The 16,892-nt window shown below is 45.1% G+C and overlaps 3 protein-coding genes across 4 annotated transcripts; 2 read left to right on the forward strand and 1 right to left on the reverse strand.

The window, feature by feature from the left end:
• Window positions 1–777: 777 nt before the first annotated feature.
• Window positions 778–5,324, reverse strand: LOC120648840 (polyadenylate-binding protein 4-like). The gene is made up of 10 exons (XM_039925490.1): window positions 4,909–5,324; window positions 3,358–3,476; window positions 3,069–3,262; window positions 2,736–2,992; window positions 2,535–2,641; window positions 2,262–2,451; window positions 1,891–2,177; window positions 1,669–1,809; window positions 1,214–1,393; window positions 778–1,121 (listed from the first exon to the last, which is right to left on the reverse strand). The coding sequence occupies exons 1-10, from the start codon at window positions 5,204–5,206 to the stop codon at window positions 921–923; spliced, it is 1,974 nt and encodes a 657-aa protein (XP_039781424.1). The 5' UTR covers window positions 5,207–5,324; the 3' UTR covers window positions 778–920.
• A 360-nt stretch (window positions 5,325–5,684) lies between these two features.
• Window positions 5,685–9,502, forward strand: LOC120652809 (probable ADP-ribosylation factor GTPase-activating protein AGD6). The gene is made up of 3 exons (XM_039930742.1): window positions 5,685–6,592; window positions 7,416–7,505; window positions 8,691–9,502. Exons 1-3 carry the CDS (start codon window positions 5,798–5,800, stop codon window positions 9,168–9,170), a joined length of 1,365 nt encoding a protein of 454 aa, XP_039786676.1. The 5' UTR covers window positions 5,685–5,797; the 3' UTR covers window positions 9,171–9,502.
• Window positions 9,503–12,006: 2,504 nt separating this feature from the next.
• Window positions 12,007–16,295, forward strand: LOC120652811 (THO complex subunit 4A-like). Of its 2 annotated transcripts, none has more exons than XM_039930745.1 (6): window positions 12,007–12,327; window positions 12,459–12,605; window positions 13,197–13,265; window positions 13,351–13,529; window positions 15,105–15,734; window positions 15,866–16,295. In XM_039930745.1, exons 1-5 carry the CDS (start codon window positions 12,139–12,141, stop codon window positions 15,283–15,285), a joined length of 765 nt encoding a protein of 254 aa, XP_039786679.1. In that variant the 5' UTR covers window positions 12,007–12,138; the 3' UTR covers window positions 15,286–15,734; window positions 15,866–16,295. The 2 variants fall into 2 exon arrangements, with proteins under 2 accessions (XP_039786679.1, XP_039786680.1); XM_039930746.1 differs by having other exon boundaries at window positions 12,008–12,327; window positions 13,351–14,789.
• Window positions 16,296–16,892: the final 597 nt, after the last annotated feature.

The raw sequence follows: 16,892 nt of genomic DNA on the forward strand, positions 1-16,892 counted from the left end.
TGAACATGGGCCTTTTGGTATGAACTTGGGTTCAAATGTAGGACTAGATGGCTCTGGTGCCATTGTTAGATGTGCAGGATCATCTAGCCTAAGAGAGAACCACAAATAGAGATGGAATTATGGACATACCTTGATTTACTTGAGCACCCTGCCCTTGTTCTTCTTTTGTTCTTGCATCTAGGGCTTGTTTTGTTGGAGGTGAGCCCTTCCTGTGGTTTCTGTGTGATAGCTGAGATTGGGCAGCTTGGGCTAAGGTAGTCTATTTTTGCTTAGCTTTTCAATCACCTTTATTTGGGATGCCTCAGCCCTATATATATGCACGGCACCACAGGGGGACAACACCATATAGGGGTTTCTAGAGCCCTCCAATCAAGAGCCCAAATTCAATTAGAACTTGTATACTAACAGCAATTATTAGTCAGCAGATTTTTATCTTAACGCTGACATCACTGCCGACATGATCAACCCAACATGCAAAACATGATATTCAGAAGTCCTATGGTTCTAACATGCTGGCAGGCTTGCAGGCTTGCAGAAGCAAGGCATTCTTCTTGCTCTACTAATTTGTCAGCCCAATCTGGACCAAACTCAAAATAGACAACCTGCTTCCATATACCTACGTCCTACGAATAAGCTACTACCCACGAAATAAACAACGCCAAGGGCAAGATAAAAATTACAGCACATGAACGTCACCACAAACAATTTATTTTCCTACGATTCGAAAGGTTTACCCTATTAAGATTCATAGCATGTCCAGTTAACGGTTCTAGCTGAATCTAGTTCTTATTATTGCTAAGTTCTATAGCAAGCAGTACCTCAACAAATCCAACCGGTAGAACTCTGCAAACTAGACGCGAAAACGCCGCAGCTACCACCTATAGTTACCATCCCTATCACACAAAACAAGCAGCCAAGCTTCAATTGGCGTTTACACCAGCAGACTCCATCAATCCCAGGTGTAGTGCGTCCTGATCCTCGGTCTTGGGTTTTGTTGCATGAAGCAGCTGCACGCACTCGTCGACCTTGGCTGACAGCATCTCCGACGAGCAGAGCAGAGCGACTACCTCAGAGTTGTCCAGCTCCAGCAGCATACCAGTGATTTTGCTCACGAGTTCAGGCTTGAACCAACAAGGCATAAGATTAGTACAAATCTGGGTCCCTAGCTACGTTATGGATGGAAAATACATGACAAGAAAAAGCATGAGATTACTTGGTGTCTCTCAACGAGCGGATAGAGCCTGTTCCCGAGCAAGTTCTTCTGTTCCTCCGGTGAAGCAGAAGCCAGATAGCTGCTGAACGAATCATTCACCGAAGAAACAGGGTCACCATGGTGAAAGGTCAAACCGTTGGCCATAACATCATTTGAGAAGTACTTTGGATGGCTGAATCTCTGCAAAAACTCGAATAATGTATAATAAGTTAACTGTATTGTGTGAAGAAAAGAAAAAGGAAGAACCAAATATAACTGGTAAATCATCATGGAGAATGCTATCATAAAGCCACAAATAAAAATGATCAGATTGGGGAAATAGTTCATTAGATGCACAGAAAACTCGCATGTTCTCTACCTAAAAATGTATTCACATTGAACGAAGATTTAGGAAGTAGTTAAGTACTAGATGAGCTCATGAGCCCATATATGTAAGTTACTCAGGCAACAAATACCTGTCGGGGCATAGACATGAAATCTTTAGCTGGTGGTGCACGGGCGACATAGTTTACAGCATGAACGGTATGCGGAAGAGGCATCATATTCCCACCCATCCTTCCCCTGTTACTTCTGTAATGCCTTGGCGAATTTGGCATCTATGATATGGTAAATAAGAGCTCATTAACAAAGGAGAAAATATGAAGAAAAAATAGTTAATAAAAAGATAGTAAATGTACCATGGGTGAATGTATTTGTTGGATATTAGGTGGTGAGGGAAACATGTTTGGCCTCCATTCGTGACTGAGCCCCATGGGTGGATACACAAATCCATGTCTTGGAGGACCTTGAGGGAGATGTGTACCTGGATGCGCAAAGTATACGTGTGGATATCCGGTGGGAATCATAGAGTTTGCAGGTCCAACCATTCTAGCAAGATGAGCAAAATGTTGCTGCAGTTTGGCTCGCCTCTCCTCTTTTCTTTGAAAAATAGCAACGTACAATGGTTTTCCATAAAACATAACACCTGCGCAATTGAACCCAAAGTAACATGTTAGTAATCTAGTTGGGATAATCAATGAGTTATGTTTATAAACAATTATCAAATTACCACGCATGCTGCTTACGGCACTCTTTGCCTCCTCAGGGGTACTGAAACATACAAAACCAAAGCCTCTACTAATGCCCTTATCATCACGCATAACCTTTGCCGATGTGATGTTACCAAATTCATCGAACCGTGCACGAAGAGTGTCATCATCGACTTCGTCATGGATATTTTTGATATAGACATTTGATTCCTGTAAAAAATGCATATAACATGAGTAAGCATAAGTTTGGAGATCGAGCATATACGGCTAAGGATTACATGTGTGAAACTTACATTGCTCTTATTTATTATTTCATTTCTTTTCTCCTCATGTAAACGCTGCAAATATTGTTTCCTTTCCTCCTTCTTTTGAGCTCTCGCCACGTATAAAGCTTTTGATCCTAAAGAAAAGAATTCAGGAAAACATATACCCATTAAAGTTTTTTTTTCTAGTAGAAGCTTTTATGTTATTTAACATGAGATTGATAAACATACCAATTAGCATCCCATGCATGGTCTCTTGTGCTTTAATGGCACTTTCAGGGTTTTGGAAACTAACAAACCCAAAACCCATAGATGACCCATCAGTTCTCCTCATAATCTTCACACTAACTATTGGACCAAACTGAGAGAACTTCAATTTAACAAGTTCCTCTGTTATGTCATCATCCAGATGCTTCATGTACAGGTTAGTGTACTTGTCATCATTATTTGCAGACCGTTCACTTTTCTTAACAAAAGTAGCAACGTGCCTAAGAAAATGGAAATTATATATGTCAAATACACACTAATACATGTAATACAAATAATTAAAGGACATATACATACAATTTCCTATCATTGAAAAGGGAGCCATGGAGGTTCTCAATTGCTGCATCTGCTGATTCTTGTGATGCAAATTGAACGAATCCATAACCTCTGTTAGTCCCATCCTCATTTTTGGCAACTTTACACGATAAAACATCTCCAAACTTGGAGAACAATTCTTGAAGGCTGGCATTGTCAACAGAATCACTAAGGTTCTGGCATTTCACAACAAAACAGGATTAGACCTTCATAAATTTGTAAATTCAGCAGATATATATGCTCATGTACGGTGAGGATATTGCTAGTATACCTTAACAAAAATGTTACCGACACCACTTCTCCTGGCATCTGGATCCCGGTTCGACCACATCACCCTTATTGGCTTATCCAAAACCAAGCTATGATTTAGTTTTTCAAGAGCCGTCACAGCTGATAAATAATGTTAGCACACTAGTCAAAACCTTAGCACACTAGTCAAAGTCTTACTATATTAGTTGACAAATAAATTATGATACTATTCGTATTCATATCAATTAGCAAAAACAAAATATAAGGATCACACCATTTTTAAATATATGACATTTAGGGCAAGCTAGTTGATATTTTGAACTAACTAGCTTGCCCACAACATCATATATTTTAAAAAGGAGGGAGCAACATGGTTTATGCCCTCAGTTGTCACTAAAAAAATTTAAAATCAATTCATTAACGTAAAACAAATATCTAAACTTCAGTACATCATCTACATGTAAAAAGATGTATGGAAAAACCCAAAGTTCTATGGGAGAGTAGCATATCAATTTAATCTACTATAAAAATGCATGGAAAAGTGATTAACGGTACAATTGCAAGTCAGGTGCACAATGCACCTATAACATTCAAGGAGTTGCACATTTTGACATGGTAAATCATCTACTTCCAGATTTTCCAAATACTTATCCACTCATCTACAAACTAATTAAAACTAGCAAAGATACAGATCGTTAAAAAAAATGAAGGCACCCTTTTTAATTTCACCATACATCACTAGACAAACTCAATGTTGTTCTCAGCCCTACTCGAATGATCAAACAGACATAAGAATAGTATTAAGTAAATAACTAAATTTACATCCTTTAGGATTTGCTGAGTATGTAACTTGCATCGGACAAGTATCATCAAGAAAGTTAATAAACAGAAAAAATAAATGCATTATTCAAATCAATTCAACCCATGTATATTGATAGAGTTGCCCACTGTTTAAGTAACTACCACCCTAAATGTGTGTTTGTATGAGTTCAAAGGAACATATATATGACCACTTCAACCTAAAAAGTGGTCTGAAAAAATAAAAACCACTTTCTCATTGTCATGCAAAAAGACAAAGAAGAGAAAATTATCCTAATCAGCAACTTAATATTAAACAGCCCATGTTAAATAAATCCACCATGCTTGCGGTAGTAAGCTTTACCACAGTTCATATACCATATGCTTGCGTTGGACAGCGCGAGAAAGAAAGAGATGACAAATTGACAAGGAGACGACAAGTACGTGTTTGAGCCTTTGAGGTGAACAGCATTTGAACTGGCGCTGCAAGCTTTGCATGGACCGTGCATGCAGGTTGCATGAGGAGGCCTTCCTAGCTACCCGGCTCCAATTTCCCCACACCTCGAATTTAACATGAATTTCTAAACGATATTGGTCGATCCGATTTTACTCTATCATCCCAGAATAACGAAAATATACACAACAAATTAAACCAAGCTAAGCCCCCCGTATTACAGCAATACAGGTTGGGAATCAAATCCCCAATCAACCGGGTAGTACGACAGCTCGAGGAAACGGGATTATTAGGATCAAGCGCGGCCGAGAGCGCACGTACCGTCAGCCCGGGAGAAGTAGTTGACGTATCCGTATCTGAGCGATCTGCTGGTGGCGTTGTCGCGGCAGACGCGCACGGACGTGACGGTGCCGATCTTGCTGAAGGCGTCGAACAGGTGCTCCTCCGCCACGTCCTCGTGCAGATCGCCCACGTACAGCGCCGGCACCGCCGCGGCGGCCGGCTGCGCCTCCTCGCTCGCGGCCGCGGGCGCCGCCGCCGATTCCTCCTGCTGATCAGCGGCCGCCGCCGGCGCGTGCGCTGACGACACGGCAGGCGCTTCCATCTCCGACGCCGGCATGGGCGAAGCAACGACGACCTGATCGAGCTGGACGCGCCGGCGGCGAGGAGCGGGCTAGGGCAATGTGGGGGAGGCGACGGGATAGATGTCGAAACCGGCGAGTCTCGCAGGGGTTTCGGCGGCGCGACGGTTTCTAAAAAAACTCGCGAGGGCGAGGGCCAAGAGACGCCACTGGTGGGCCTCCTCCTCCTTTTATTCGGCGGGGAGCGCGTCGGATACGGGAAACCGTCCGCGCCTGGCTGGCCGCCCGCCCATCTCGGTGGCCCCCCCCAGCCTCCTCCTCCTCCTTCCCGGCGCGCTGGGCCCAGATTGTCGGCGTCTGGAGTGGGCCCCTGTTCGGTTCGGCCCCGCTCACCAGCCAGGGTCCCGGAGCTGCCCTCAAGCGACGAGGGGTAATTACCGCTCTGCCCTGAGCACCGCCCGCGCAGAGCCAGGGGCAGAAGCGTCCGCGTCGCCGTATTTGACCCCTCCCCGTCCCGTGTCGGCGTCTCCTCCTCCTCCCTGCCTCGTCCGCCCCCTTTCCCCTCCGCGTCCAGGGCCCGAGCCACCCACCCAGCCGCGGATCCGAGGCGCAGACCCGAAGATCCGGCGATGGCGTCCACGGCGGCGAGGCGGCTGCGGGAGCTGCAGGCGCAGGCGGGGAACAAGACCTGCGTGGACTGTGCGCAGCGGAACCCGCAGTGGGCGAGCGTCTCCTACGGGGTGTTCATGTGCCTCGAATGCTCGGGCAAGCACCGCGGCCTCGGCGTGCACATCAGCTTCGTGCGCTCCGTCACCATGGACTCCTGGACCGAGGCGCAGCTCCGCAAGATGGAGGCCGGCGGCAACGACCGCCTCAACGCCTTCCTCGCCGCGCGGGGCGTGCCCAAGGAGACGCCCCACGTCGCCAAGTACAACTCCAACGCCGCGGCCGCCTACCGCGACCGCATCGTCGCTCTCGCCGAGGGCAGGCCGTGGACCGACCCGCCCGTAGTCAGGGAGACGCCCGGATCTGGGGCGCCCGCTGCCGCCAGGAAGCCGCCCGTGCACGCCTCCGCCGCCTCCGGAGGCGGCGACGGCGGCTGGGACGAGTGGGACGACGACTTCCGGCCGGACATGAGGCGGAACCAATCGGTTGGATCATTCGCCGCCGCGGGGACGCAGTCGGGGAGGCAGCCGCCGAGGTCCAAATCGACGCAGGACATGTACACTAGGCAGCAGCTGGAGGCGTCGGCGGCAAATAAGGAGGATTTCTTTGCCAGGAGGATGGCGGAGAACGAGTCCAAGCCTGAGGGGATCCCGCCATCTCAGGGCGGCAAGTACGTTGGCTTCGGATCCAGCCCGGCGCCGTCGGCGAATAGGAATGGCGGTGCTGCCCAGGGCGATGTCATGCAGGTCGTCTCCCAGGTAAAAATTATCATCTTTGTGCTATTGCTATTGTTGTATGCCATTTAGCAGAACTTGCAATGAACAGACCCGCACAAAATTCTCCAATATAAGGAGCATATTTTCCATCTATTGGATAACATTATCATCAGTTTGCAGGAAAAAAGAAGAATTACTATAAGCGGATCTGGATTGGAATATCTCTAAAGAGATAGCTTTGGATAGGAGCGCTTGGAGACTAGCTATCAATGTGCCTGAACCTTGAACTTATTTCTTTCGGGTTTCATCTCTAGTCTACCCCAACTTGTTTGGGAAAAAAAGGCTATGTTGTTGTTGTTGTTGTACTATTTGTCAGTAAGATTGGGATTGTTGCAACTTGCAACCGGAGTTACGTAAGAATCAACTGCTCTCCTTGGGGTTGCTGACTATAAGGAATCTTGTTAGTACTTTGTTCTAATAATCAATTTTCAGAAGCCTTAATGGACAAATGAACATTGTGATGACGATGCTTTTACTGGATAGTAGAGGAACATGCTGAGCTCCTCATGTAGTATATTTACAGAAGGACAACACCACTCTTGAAATATTTCAGCAAAATAGCTTCTGGAATTAAGTATACGTCTTTGGTTGCTCTTGATTCGATATGTGTCAGCATGTTTTTGCGCTATAAGCCTGACATATGGTGTGATTCGATAGTATTCAATTCATTATTCACGGGTAGAGTGCATGCCCTCAGCTTACTTTGATCTTGTTAATATTTTGTTAGCTGCGGTGATGCCAGGATTTTGTACCTTGTTTTGTAATTGTATTGATCTGATAGTTCCTCACTGTAACACCTTTTCAGGGATTTGGACGCCTTTCGCTAGTTGCAGCATCTGCTGCCCAGTCTGCCGCCAGTGTTGTCCAAGTCGGCACAAAAGAAATCCAATCAAAGGTGACTATAACACTTGCTTCCTCATTTCTGTGGCTAAATCATGTATTGGATATGAACCCCTCTTTGAGGTTCATCAAATCCATCTAGCTTCTTATTTGAATCTTTTGTTTTTCTTAAGCAAGTACGAGTACATGATGTGCGATTTCAGCGCGATTAGGCATGAGGGGGGAGACGTTAGTCTAGATGGGCAAGTGGTGGTCCAGAAGGATACTTTTCGGTATTTAGGATCGGTGCTACAAAAGGATGGCGACATTGATGAAGATGTTAGGTATAGAATTTCAGCTGGCTGGTTGAAATGGCGGCAAGCTTCTGGCATCCTTTGTGACAAGAGGGTGCCACAAAAGCTAAAAGGCAAATTCTATAGGACAGCAATTCGTCCGGCGATGTTATACGGTGCTGAATGTTGGCCTACAAAAAGGCGACATGTGCAGCAACTGAGTGTAGCAGAGATGCGGATGTTGCGGTGGTTTTGCGGGCACACAAGGAGGGATAGAGTCCGGAACGAAGTTATTCGGGATAGGGTCGGGGTGGCACCAATTGAGGAGAAACTTACTCAGCATCGGCTGAGATGGTTTGGACATGTCCAACGAAGGTCTCCTGAGGCGCTGGTGCGTATTGGGGTTCTTGAGCGGGTCGATAATGTAAAGAGGGGTAGAGGTAGACCTAAACTGACGTGAGATGAGTTGGTTAAGAGAGACCTTAAGGATTGGAATATCTCTAAAGAGATAGCTTTGGATAGGAGCGCTTGGAGACTAGCTATCAATGTGCCTGAACCTTGAACTTATTTCTTTCGGGTTTCATCTCTAGCCTACCCCAACTTGCTTGGGAAAAAAAGCTATGTTGTTGTTGTTGTTGTTGTTTTTCTTAAGCACTTTCTGATCAATAGTAATGCATAACTCGGAAGTTGCCTTAACATCAGTGTATTTTGAACAAATGGGAGTATTCTTATTTAATTTAACATCAAATTAGTCTTGTGCTGCCTTCTTTCCTTAGAGATCCAAGTAATGTTTTTCACTTACATTTATGCAATATTCTTCTGTCAACACTTTATTGCTCCCTGCACAGTAGTCGCTGTGTTAGACTACATGAAAGCATATTTTTGTTGCACTTTTTTACCAGAATGTATAATACATTTGTTGTGCTTCACTGTTTTTCCCCTGAGAATGACACTTGTCTGGAATGCAGATGAGGGAAGGGGGCTATGACCAGAAGGTGAATGAAACTGTCAGTGTTGTTGCCAATAAAACTGCAGAGATTGGAAGCAGAACCTGGGGGATCATGAGAGGAGTTGTGGCGTTGGCTACGCAAAAGGTCGAGGAATATGCCAAGGAAGGAGGAGTAGGTGGCTGGGGAGATGATTGGCAACGCAGTGAGCACAGCAATGAGCCTTACCAAAGGTTCGAGCATGAGACCAACGGCAATGGTTGGAACTCTTCCCAAAATTCTTCATCCAAGAACTACAATTCCAATTCCTGGGACGATTGGGATGACCAAGGCAAGAAGGACGAGCCTGCGAAACCGCACCAGAGCAGTGACTCGTGGGCCGGCTGGGACGACGGGAAGGATGACAGTCCTAGTTTTAGCAATCACAGCACCTCCAACAAGGGGAGCAACCAGAACGGCACCTCTGGCGGCTCGTATTGGACGGAGGGCGGCTTCCGCTAAAGTTTCTCTCTTTCCGCATAGAGCTATACTTTCAGGGTTGTTATTATATGCCAGGAAACTTGGGCGTCCAGTGGTTGGTATTATTGGGGGGGATACTGAAACGTTTGGGTAAAAAGGGTTCATGTTTTTGTACGATGTCTGCAACTGTTATATCTAGTGGTATATTTTTGTGGTAAAGGCCCGTCCGAAACTGCCGTCCAAATTACTAAGGAATGCCGAACTGAAGCTGTAATTAACTCAACTTCGTCGCATATTCTTTATTGGTTTCATTGGTTTTGTACCAGACAAGCTATAGCCTTACAGAAATTTGCATTAGTGGATGTTCTGGTTCCCATTGTGTGGCAGTATGCGCAATGAACTGGATATAGTACTATTCTCTGATCGGTGTCTTGGCTTGGGGCAAGTATTGTGCCCACTATCCACCAACTGATAAGGCACTGAAAAGCCGGTGCTTTCCCTCCTATTGGCTACTTTCCAAGTAGTTGATTCCAGGGAGAAGCTGACAGTGCGACTCCACTTTTGGAATCCATTGATGCTGGTGTGGAAGGATGAATCCCAGGTGACGCCGACCTCAAGCTCCACGTTCCTATAGAATCGTTGGCAGCTGTATCTTCCAATCGATTTGCCGGAGTAGATTAACAAAATGTTCCAGCCACTACACCCCATGATGTATAAAACTGATTGTAATGGGGCCTATATTAGCTCAATGACCTGTTTGGGCATTCAGTCGTACTGTACTTTCTTGTAATAGCTGGATTATGCATGGAGCTTCCTATTTATGCCCATTTATATGCCTCCAGTGCCAATATGCGTTATGTATTTGGCTAAGAGGGTCCCAGTCAATGCATCACGGTCCGCACAGCAAGGGGGATGCAATGCTTGACTAAATACAAGTAGTGAGCATGTTCGATAAATGGGAATAAGAGGATTACTCCCTTTTGGACTCCGTGATGATGGAACAGCAAAGGACGAAGAATCGTATGATACACTGTCATTTACCTGAACAGAGAAAATGAAACATGTGACAAGGAAGTATAATTCGTGCCACTAACTTACTAACCTGTAGTGTTTCACGCTGTGTAGTTTTGTGGCATAAAACCGAATTTCTTTTGAGACAGGCACTAAACCAAGGTATGAGCGCCACAAATCAGTTTATTTGGACAAAGTTCCGCTCACCAATCATCGCGCTAAAGTTAGGCAGCAATCTGAAATGATAATCATTTATAATTGTGTGTATAATAAAAGAGGCGCCATCTCCACCGAATGCGAAAGCATAGAACAAAGCTTAGTTGGAGCACATGCATGCCAACTTGTACTCCAGAGCTGTCCATGTGGAGCACTAGCCTCAAAATATTTTCTTATCTTCTTTTCAAAAAAAAAACTTATCAGATGCGCAGGATGTTCGGTGGACCATACAAGATTCTCGAGTAAGTAGTATAAGAGGTATTAACTAGGTGCCACTTATGATTTTTTGATGATATGAAAAGTAATTAAACTAAGCTCTCTTTGTTAGGCTTGTGTTAAGCTTCTGCCTATGTAAATTCATAATCTTCTGTATGACCGTTTATTTATAAGCTCTCCTTGTTAGCTTATTGTTGACCATCATGCATTTTACAAAGTAATTAACTAGGTGCATTAAGCTTCTGCCTATGTAAATTCAACAGGGTCATGTCCGATGGCTCGGGTTTTGGCTTTTCAAGTGGACCCGAAGCCATTTTGAAAACCATGTTAAATTTAACTAGCAATAATATGCTGTACTCTAGCCGTTATGCTTGCCCATTGGTACAAGAGAAAGTATTGCATAGTGTTTGCCCAATGATGATATTAGCTATTTTAAATATTTTCACTCGCTACCCATAACAAAGGGTATCCGTGGACATTTCATTTTGACTTTTACCTGACTTTAGCACGTCCTTGTATATGTGCATGGTGTGTTATGTACAAACATTCAAAGTCTAAAATAATAACTCATTCAGAAGATCTTTAAAATCAATGTTTTATCAGTATTAGAGTGTTTTGACCGCTAATGTTATGAGTCGCTCGGGCGAGTGGCAGTTAAACCATCACACAGGCCCAATAACTATTTTTTTTTGTTCCGAAACAATATTTTTTTTCCGAACAATTTTTTTATATTGTTGGAAAAATTAAAAATTGTTCAAGAACAAAAAAATTTATTCTAGAATAATTTTGACTGGATTACACATGTGGACCTATTTATTGGGCCGATTTAGACCCAAAACAAAGAATCTAGAGTGAGAGGGGGCTTGTGCGACGTGACTGCTCCTAGTCACGCGCGCTGCCCCGAGCAGCCTCTGTTTTGACTGGCATAAAAAAGTAGCGTGTAGTACGTACTCTCTCCGTTCCAAAATAAATGCAACTATAGATTTTAAAATTTGTCCCACAAAGAATGATAACTTTGGCACATCTACCACAAAAGACAAGATGATTTTCGAAATATTCTTAAAAAAGCAACTAGTAACTTTACACATAGCATTAGTTTGTGTGTCCGGTCTTAGAATTGCATTTATTTTGGAATTGAGGGAGTATATCTCAAAGGTAACAATATTTTATTTTTTTTACTGAAAAGCTGCTTTGCGCAGTTCGTATGGAAAACGGAATTCCAAAAAAGGATGGACCGAAAAGGAAAAAACCATGAACTCTGCGCAGTTCCGGTCGGGATGTGACGGAACGAGCCAGACTGCCAGAGGCCGACCCGGCCTCGGCCCCAGCCAACCAATCAGTGCCCGTCCGCATCACGCCCTCGTGGCCGTGCGCCCCCGCCGCCTCACCCCGCGTTCTCCCTACGCGTCTCCCCGCCTATAGAATACACTACTTTCCCCACCCGAAAAAATATCCCCAATTCCCCACCCCAGCTAGCAACCCTAATCACATTTCGCCGCCTCCACCCCCGTCAACCTCTCCCCCTTCTCTCGCCAACCCCCGCGAGATCTGCCCAGCGCGAGCAGCCATGGCGGATACGCTCGACATGACCCTCGACGACATCATCAAGAACAACAAGAAGAGCAACCCCTCCTCCGGCGGGGGCCGCCGCAGCCGCGGCGGATCCGCCTCTGGCGGCAGCGGCGGCGGGGTCGGGCCGACCAGGCGCCCCTTCAAGAGGGCCGGAAACAGGCAGGCTCCCTACCAGCCGCCGAAGGTACGAACGGATCGAACGGGCTAGTGGCTCCGCGTCGCCCGGCGGAGGATGCGGGGCTTCCGACTTCGCTGAGTCGGGCGGGAGGAGATGGTCGGGTGGTTTTCTCACGTGGTGTGACGCGATCGATCCAGGCCCCCGACGCGGCGTGGCAGCACGACATGTACCCCGCGGTCGCCGCCACCGGTGGAGGCAGCGGCGGGAGGGTCTCGGCTATCGAGACGGGCACCAAACTCTACATCTCCAACCTGGACTTTGGCGTCTCGAACGACGACATCAAGGTATATGCATCACCGGATCGAAGAGTGTTCTGCTGCGGCATCTGAACATTAAATTGTGCAAAAATCCGTAGATAGCTGGTTAGATGTGCGATTGGCTTAGATTCTTTCTAGATCTAGTGCTCCTGAGGGTAGCTGCGATCTATTGTATGGTGTTGTAGTTTGTGAAAGTCATCTGTGTGACTTGCAATTGTGCATATTTCCAAAAAGGTGTTTAAATCCGGCAAAGATCTATATCTACTATAGCTTGTTCTTCGTTTTCTCTGACATAGTGATTCTCCCATGGCGATATATGATTGAAAGTATTTATAGTAGGACAGCTTCAAACACCTAAGACTATGCTCCAGTTATATCCTCAGCTCGTCATGAGTTCTCACTTTGTTTATTTGGCTTATCCTAAAATATGCATATTTTATTTTCTGGACATTGTTTAGGTGTGGATATCTAACTTATGCTAATTGCTAAATATTTAAGTTGTACTGAAGCTATGTTCTAAGACTTAAAATCACAGTGGTGATTCTGTTAATCAATTGCATGCAGAATACAATATCAGAATTTAAACATTAACTCACTAGTTTCATATGTATGGTGCAGGAGCTTTTCTCTGAGTTAGGTGATCTGAAGCGATCTTCCATAAATTATGATCGAAGTGGGAGGTCTAAGGTACAGATACAATCTTATTGGTCTCCAGCCCATCTCTTACCTAGATGGATTTTTGGTATCTTACATTAGTTTTTTCCCCTTACAGGGAACAGCTGAAGTTGTGTTTGCAAGGCGTGCTGATGCTGTAGCTGCAGTGAAGAAATATAACAACGTGCAACTTGATGGTAAGCCCATGAAGATAGAGATAGTTGGGACCAATACTCCAACAACAGCTGCTGCTCCTCCAGTCATTAACGGAGGCCAGGCTAGGAATGCTGTGAAGAGGTATATTCTCATCAGTCTATATCAATATCATTTGTAGGGGCATGTTTGGCAGTATTTAGATTAACTAAGGGGCATTATGCTAATAGTTATTTATTGTTATATGAATTATGTCATTGAACAGCACAACTAGACTCATGTCTCTCAAGTTTCAATGTGGCAAGGAAAATAGAATGATATCTAATAAAGATATCAATTTTATTAGTTTTTTTTAATAAGCGCTTAACGGTAATTTCCATGTGCAGTAGGCTATTTTTGTCATGTGCAAACTTAATATAATATGTCCTGTTTTCAGGGTCTTTGGCATTGTTGAATCTGTATTTTTTAGGGTTAATTGGGTCCATACCATTATAATTTTTGAAGTTCTGAGATTTACCATTACAATTCACTTATTCTGAAACTTGCCATGTGTGCCCCACGAGCCGGCATCTCCTTCAACCTCCTGTTGTCCTCTCTGTGTCCGCACCCCCCCATCACCGGTGGGCAAGCACAGCAGCTCCAGGCAACATTTGCACCATGCGGCGGAGGTCGCTGGCCGAACAGTCGCAGCATCCTGCGAGCTCCGGCATCCCCGTGGTGTGGCCTTGCGAGGGGAACGACAACGCTTGACATTTTTTGTCGAACAAATAGCTTGCCATCTTCCAATTTCTGTTAGTTTCTTTCTTCATCTCCATGAGAAGAACTTCATAGCACCCAGATAGACACCAGGGACGCAGCTCTCCCTCCCAATTTCCCCTCTTCAACAAATCAGAGCACAAAATTGCACCAGTTCTGCTTCTCTTCTTCCCAATTTTCCTCTGTGCTCTTCAACATCTCAAATCAGAACACAAATGGCACCAGTGGGTCTGCTCGTCCTCTCAATTTCTCTCTCTACTCCTTGACACCTCAAATCAGAGCACAAATTGCACCAGTACTGCTGCTGCAGCATCGAGCTAGGGTTGCTGGAAGCAGGAAGCAGCGGCGCGGCGCATGGGGGTCCCCTCGCGGTCATTGGAATCAGCGGCGCGGGGCCTTCATGAAGAGGTGGGCGCAACGAGGAGCACGCAGGCTTGGGACAAGTGGCGGCGGCCAGCCACTTACACGCATGCAGGGAGCGCCAAGCAACATGGGGCGAACTCACGCGCCCGCCGTTCCTAGCTGAACCCGGTCTCGCACGCATCTAGAACCTATGATGGTGGTGCGGACGCAGAGGATGGTTGGAGGTTGAAGGAGAAGCTGACTGGTGGGGCCCATATGTCAGCGAGTGTAAGAGAGAACCATCAGGTAGATGAAGAATTGTAATGGCAAGTTCCAGAATAGGTGAATTGTAATGGTAGATCTCAGAACTTAAAAAATTGTAATGGTATAGATCCAATTAACCCTAATTTTTAAGGCTTGCGAATTCTTAGGTGTTTATATTTTGTGTTAGTTCATCTAATCATCTGTGGACCATTTTCGTAATTATGCATTTTTCACCTAATATGGTGTGAGATGCATAACTGGTCTTTTACCTATAATAATTGTTATATTTATATTTTTTTCTTTTTATGAATATATCAATCTGTGTAAAGTTTACTAAGTCATGTGCAAATGTTACAGCACACCGAGGGGTGGCCCTACAGGTATGCCACAGCGTAGACCCCATCAGAGGGGCGGCGGTGGAAGACGTGGTGGTGGATCTGGTGGTCGTCGTGGCAAAGAGCGTAGTAAGCCAAAGTCTGCTGAAGAACTTGATGCTGACTTGGAGAAGTATCATGCCGATGCAATGCAGACTAACTAAAGGCCTTCACCAAGTTGAAATTTCCGTCAATTATGAAGAGCATTAGTCCTTTCATTCCTGCTGTTTGTGCTGCTATGTTCAGGGGACAACAGAACATTATGTTTGTGGGGGTCTTGCTTTACTGAATTTTATGGGTTATATGTGTTTACATAGAACTAGACAGTGGGTGATGCTGAACACTGCTATGGAAATTACTTGGTTGCCTTTAGTTTCTGTACCTAATGCTGAAGAGTGAAGAATCATCCAAGTTGCTCCACATGTGAACATTGGAGATGTACGAAGATCCTCTCATTTGCTTTGACCCTCACCATGCAAATACAACATCTTCGAGGTAAAAAAAGGACTGGATATCAGATGTTCCCTGGTGATCCAGTTTTGTGCTTTTATTCTGATATTGCTGAGATGATTAACTGCTGTCCCGGTTCAAGCTCCAGCCATCTTAGTAGGAGGTACGATGCTTTTCAGTTGATTAGAGTCCTTTCTTTTGTTAGCTATATATATAAATATTCATTTTCATGTGTATATACATATTCATTTTCATGTGTCCGTGAGGTTAAGGCTCTTTTTTTTTATATTGCAGGTGGCTGTTGCTTTTTATTTTGAAGCATTGTGATTTATTTTGGGAATCTTAAGCGATCTTCTCAGGCACATTAATGATTCGCATGAGCTCAAGGTGCCTCATTCTTTTAAAAGTTGATTCCTTTCTTTCATAATCTGCATAGCTTCTGGTGTCGACAAGTTATTGCGGATTTTGGCTGTCGCTAATCTCATTGAAACATCATGGTGCAAATCCTGCTTCGAGGTCTGCTTTTGGTAGTTATAGTTGATGCTTCTACATCCTTTGGGACTTGAGCCCATTTGCTTTCGTATTTATGGTGTAAGCATATGGGGATGCCTCAGGTGGTTGATCTCATCAACTGCGCTTGGTTGGAATTATTATCAACTTGCTTGGAGGATGCACATCGGCTCAAGGAGTCTCTTAACTCTTGCCTAGAAAATCAGTTTTTTAATTGAGACTCTTTCCTTTTTCTTGCCTGTCCTTGTGGTTATCTCCCTCCAGATGGTTTGAATCATCCTGGGTTCTCAGTTTTGCAAGTGATTACTTGTGACCGCCATGGTAATGGTATATCTCGTTAGCGGGCTGTGGTCAACCTTAGTTTTTTGTTCTTATCTTGTTTCCGTATAGTTATGGGTTGTGGGAACATTTCTTTTGTTTCATTATTGCTTCAGTTCTATTGCAAAATGTTTAGGCCCCGTTGGGAGGGCTTCACCGGCGGCTTCACGAGCGGCTTCAGGTGAAGCCCTCCCAAACGTTTGTTTTGGGACCGGCTTCACGTGTGAAGCCGGTCCTGAAGCCATCAGCGGCTTACACAGTCAAGGTGAAGTCATGAAATCGTGGCTTCACGCGGCTTACACATCAATCTAACAAGTGAAGCTGTTTTGCCAAACATTTTCTAAAACGGCTCCAACTCCACCAGAAAAGCCGCTCCATCTGAAGAGCTAGAGCCGGAGCTGTTTTTGGAAGAGCCGGAGCTCTGCCAAACACACCCTTAATATTCTGGGAGCGCTACACTGTTCAGCTTGCGATTTTTCTGATGGTTGGAATT

The sequence above is a fragment of the Panicum virgatum genome, chromosome 9K (genome assembly GCF_016808335.1).
Source record: "Panicum virgatum strain AP13 chromosome 9K, P.virgatum_v5, whole genome shotgun sequence".
Lineage (NCBI taxonomy): Eukaryota > Viridiplantae > Streptophyta > Magnoliopsida > Poales > Poaceae > Panicum > Panicum virgatum.

What these genes read in the sequence shown, in the direction of transcription:
- LOC120648840 (XM_039925490.1), bottom strand. Translation starts at nt 5,206, where the DNA reads ATGCCGGCGTCGGAGATGGAAGCGCCTGCCGTGTCGTCAGCGCACGCG. An exon ending in TCGGTAACATTTTTGTTAAG is followed by an intron (nt 3,263 to 3,357) that starts GTATACTAGCAA and finishes GTGAAATGCCAG; the next exon opens with AACCTTAGTGATTCTGTTGA. An exon ending in TGCCGTAAGCAGCATGCGTG is followed by an intron (nt 2,178 to 2,261) that starts GTAATTTGATAA and finishes TCAATTGCGCAG; the next exon opens with GTGTTATGTTTTATGGAAAA.
- LOC120652809 (XM_039930742.1), top strand. Translation starts at nt 5,798, where the DNA reads ATGGCGTCCACGGCGGCGAGGCGGCTGCGGGAGCTGCAGGCGCAGGCG. An exon ending in TCATGCAGGTCGTCTCCCAG is followed by an intron (nt 6,593 to 7,415) that starts GTAAAAATTATC and finishes ACACCTTTTCAG; the next exon opens with GGATTTGGACGCCTTTCGCT. An exon ending in CAAAAGAAATCCAATCAAAG is followed by an intron (nt 7,506 to 8,690) that starts GTGACTATAACA and finishes TCTGGAATGCAG; the next exon opens with ATGAGGGAAGGGGGCTATGA.
- LOC120652811 (XM_039930745.1), top strand. Translation starts at nt 12,139, where the DNA reads ATGGCGGATACGCTCGACATGACCCTCGACGACATCATCAAGAACAAC. An exon ending in TCTCGAACGACGACATCAAG is followed by an intron (nt 12,606 to 13,196) that starts GTATATGCATCA and finishes TGTATGGTGCAG; the next exon opens with GAGCTTTTCTCTGAGTTAGG. An exon ending in ATCGAAGTGGGAGGTCTAAG is followed by an intron (nt 13,266 to 13,350) that starts GTACAGATACAA and finishes TTCCCCTTACAG; the next exon opens with GGAACAGCTGAAGTTGTGTT.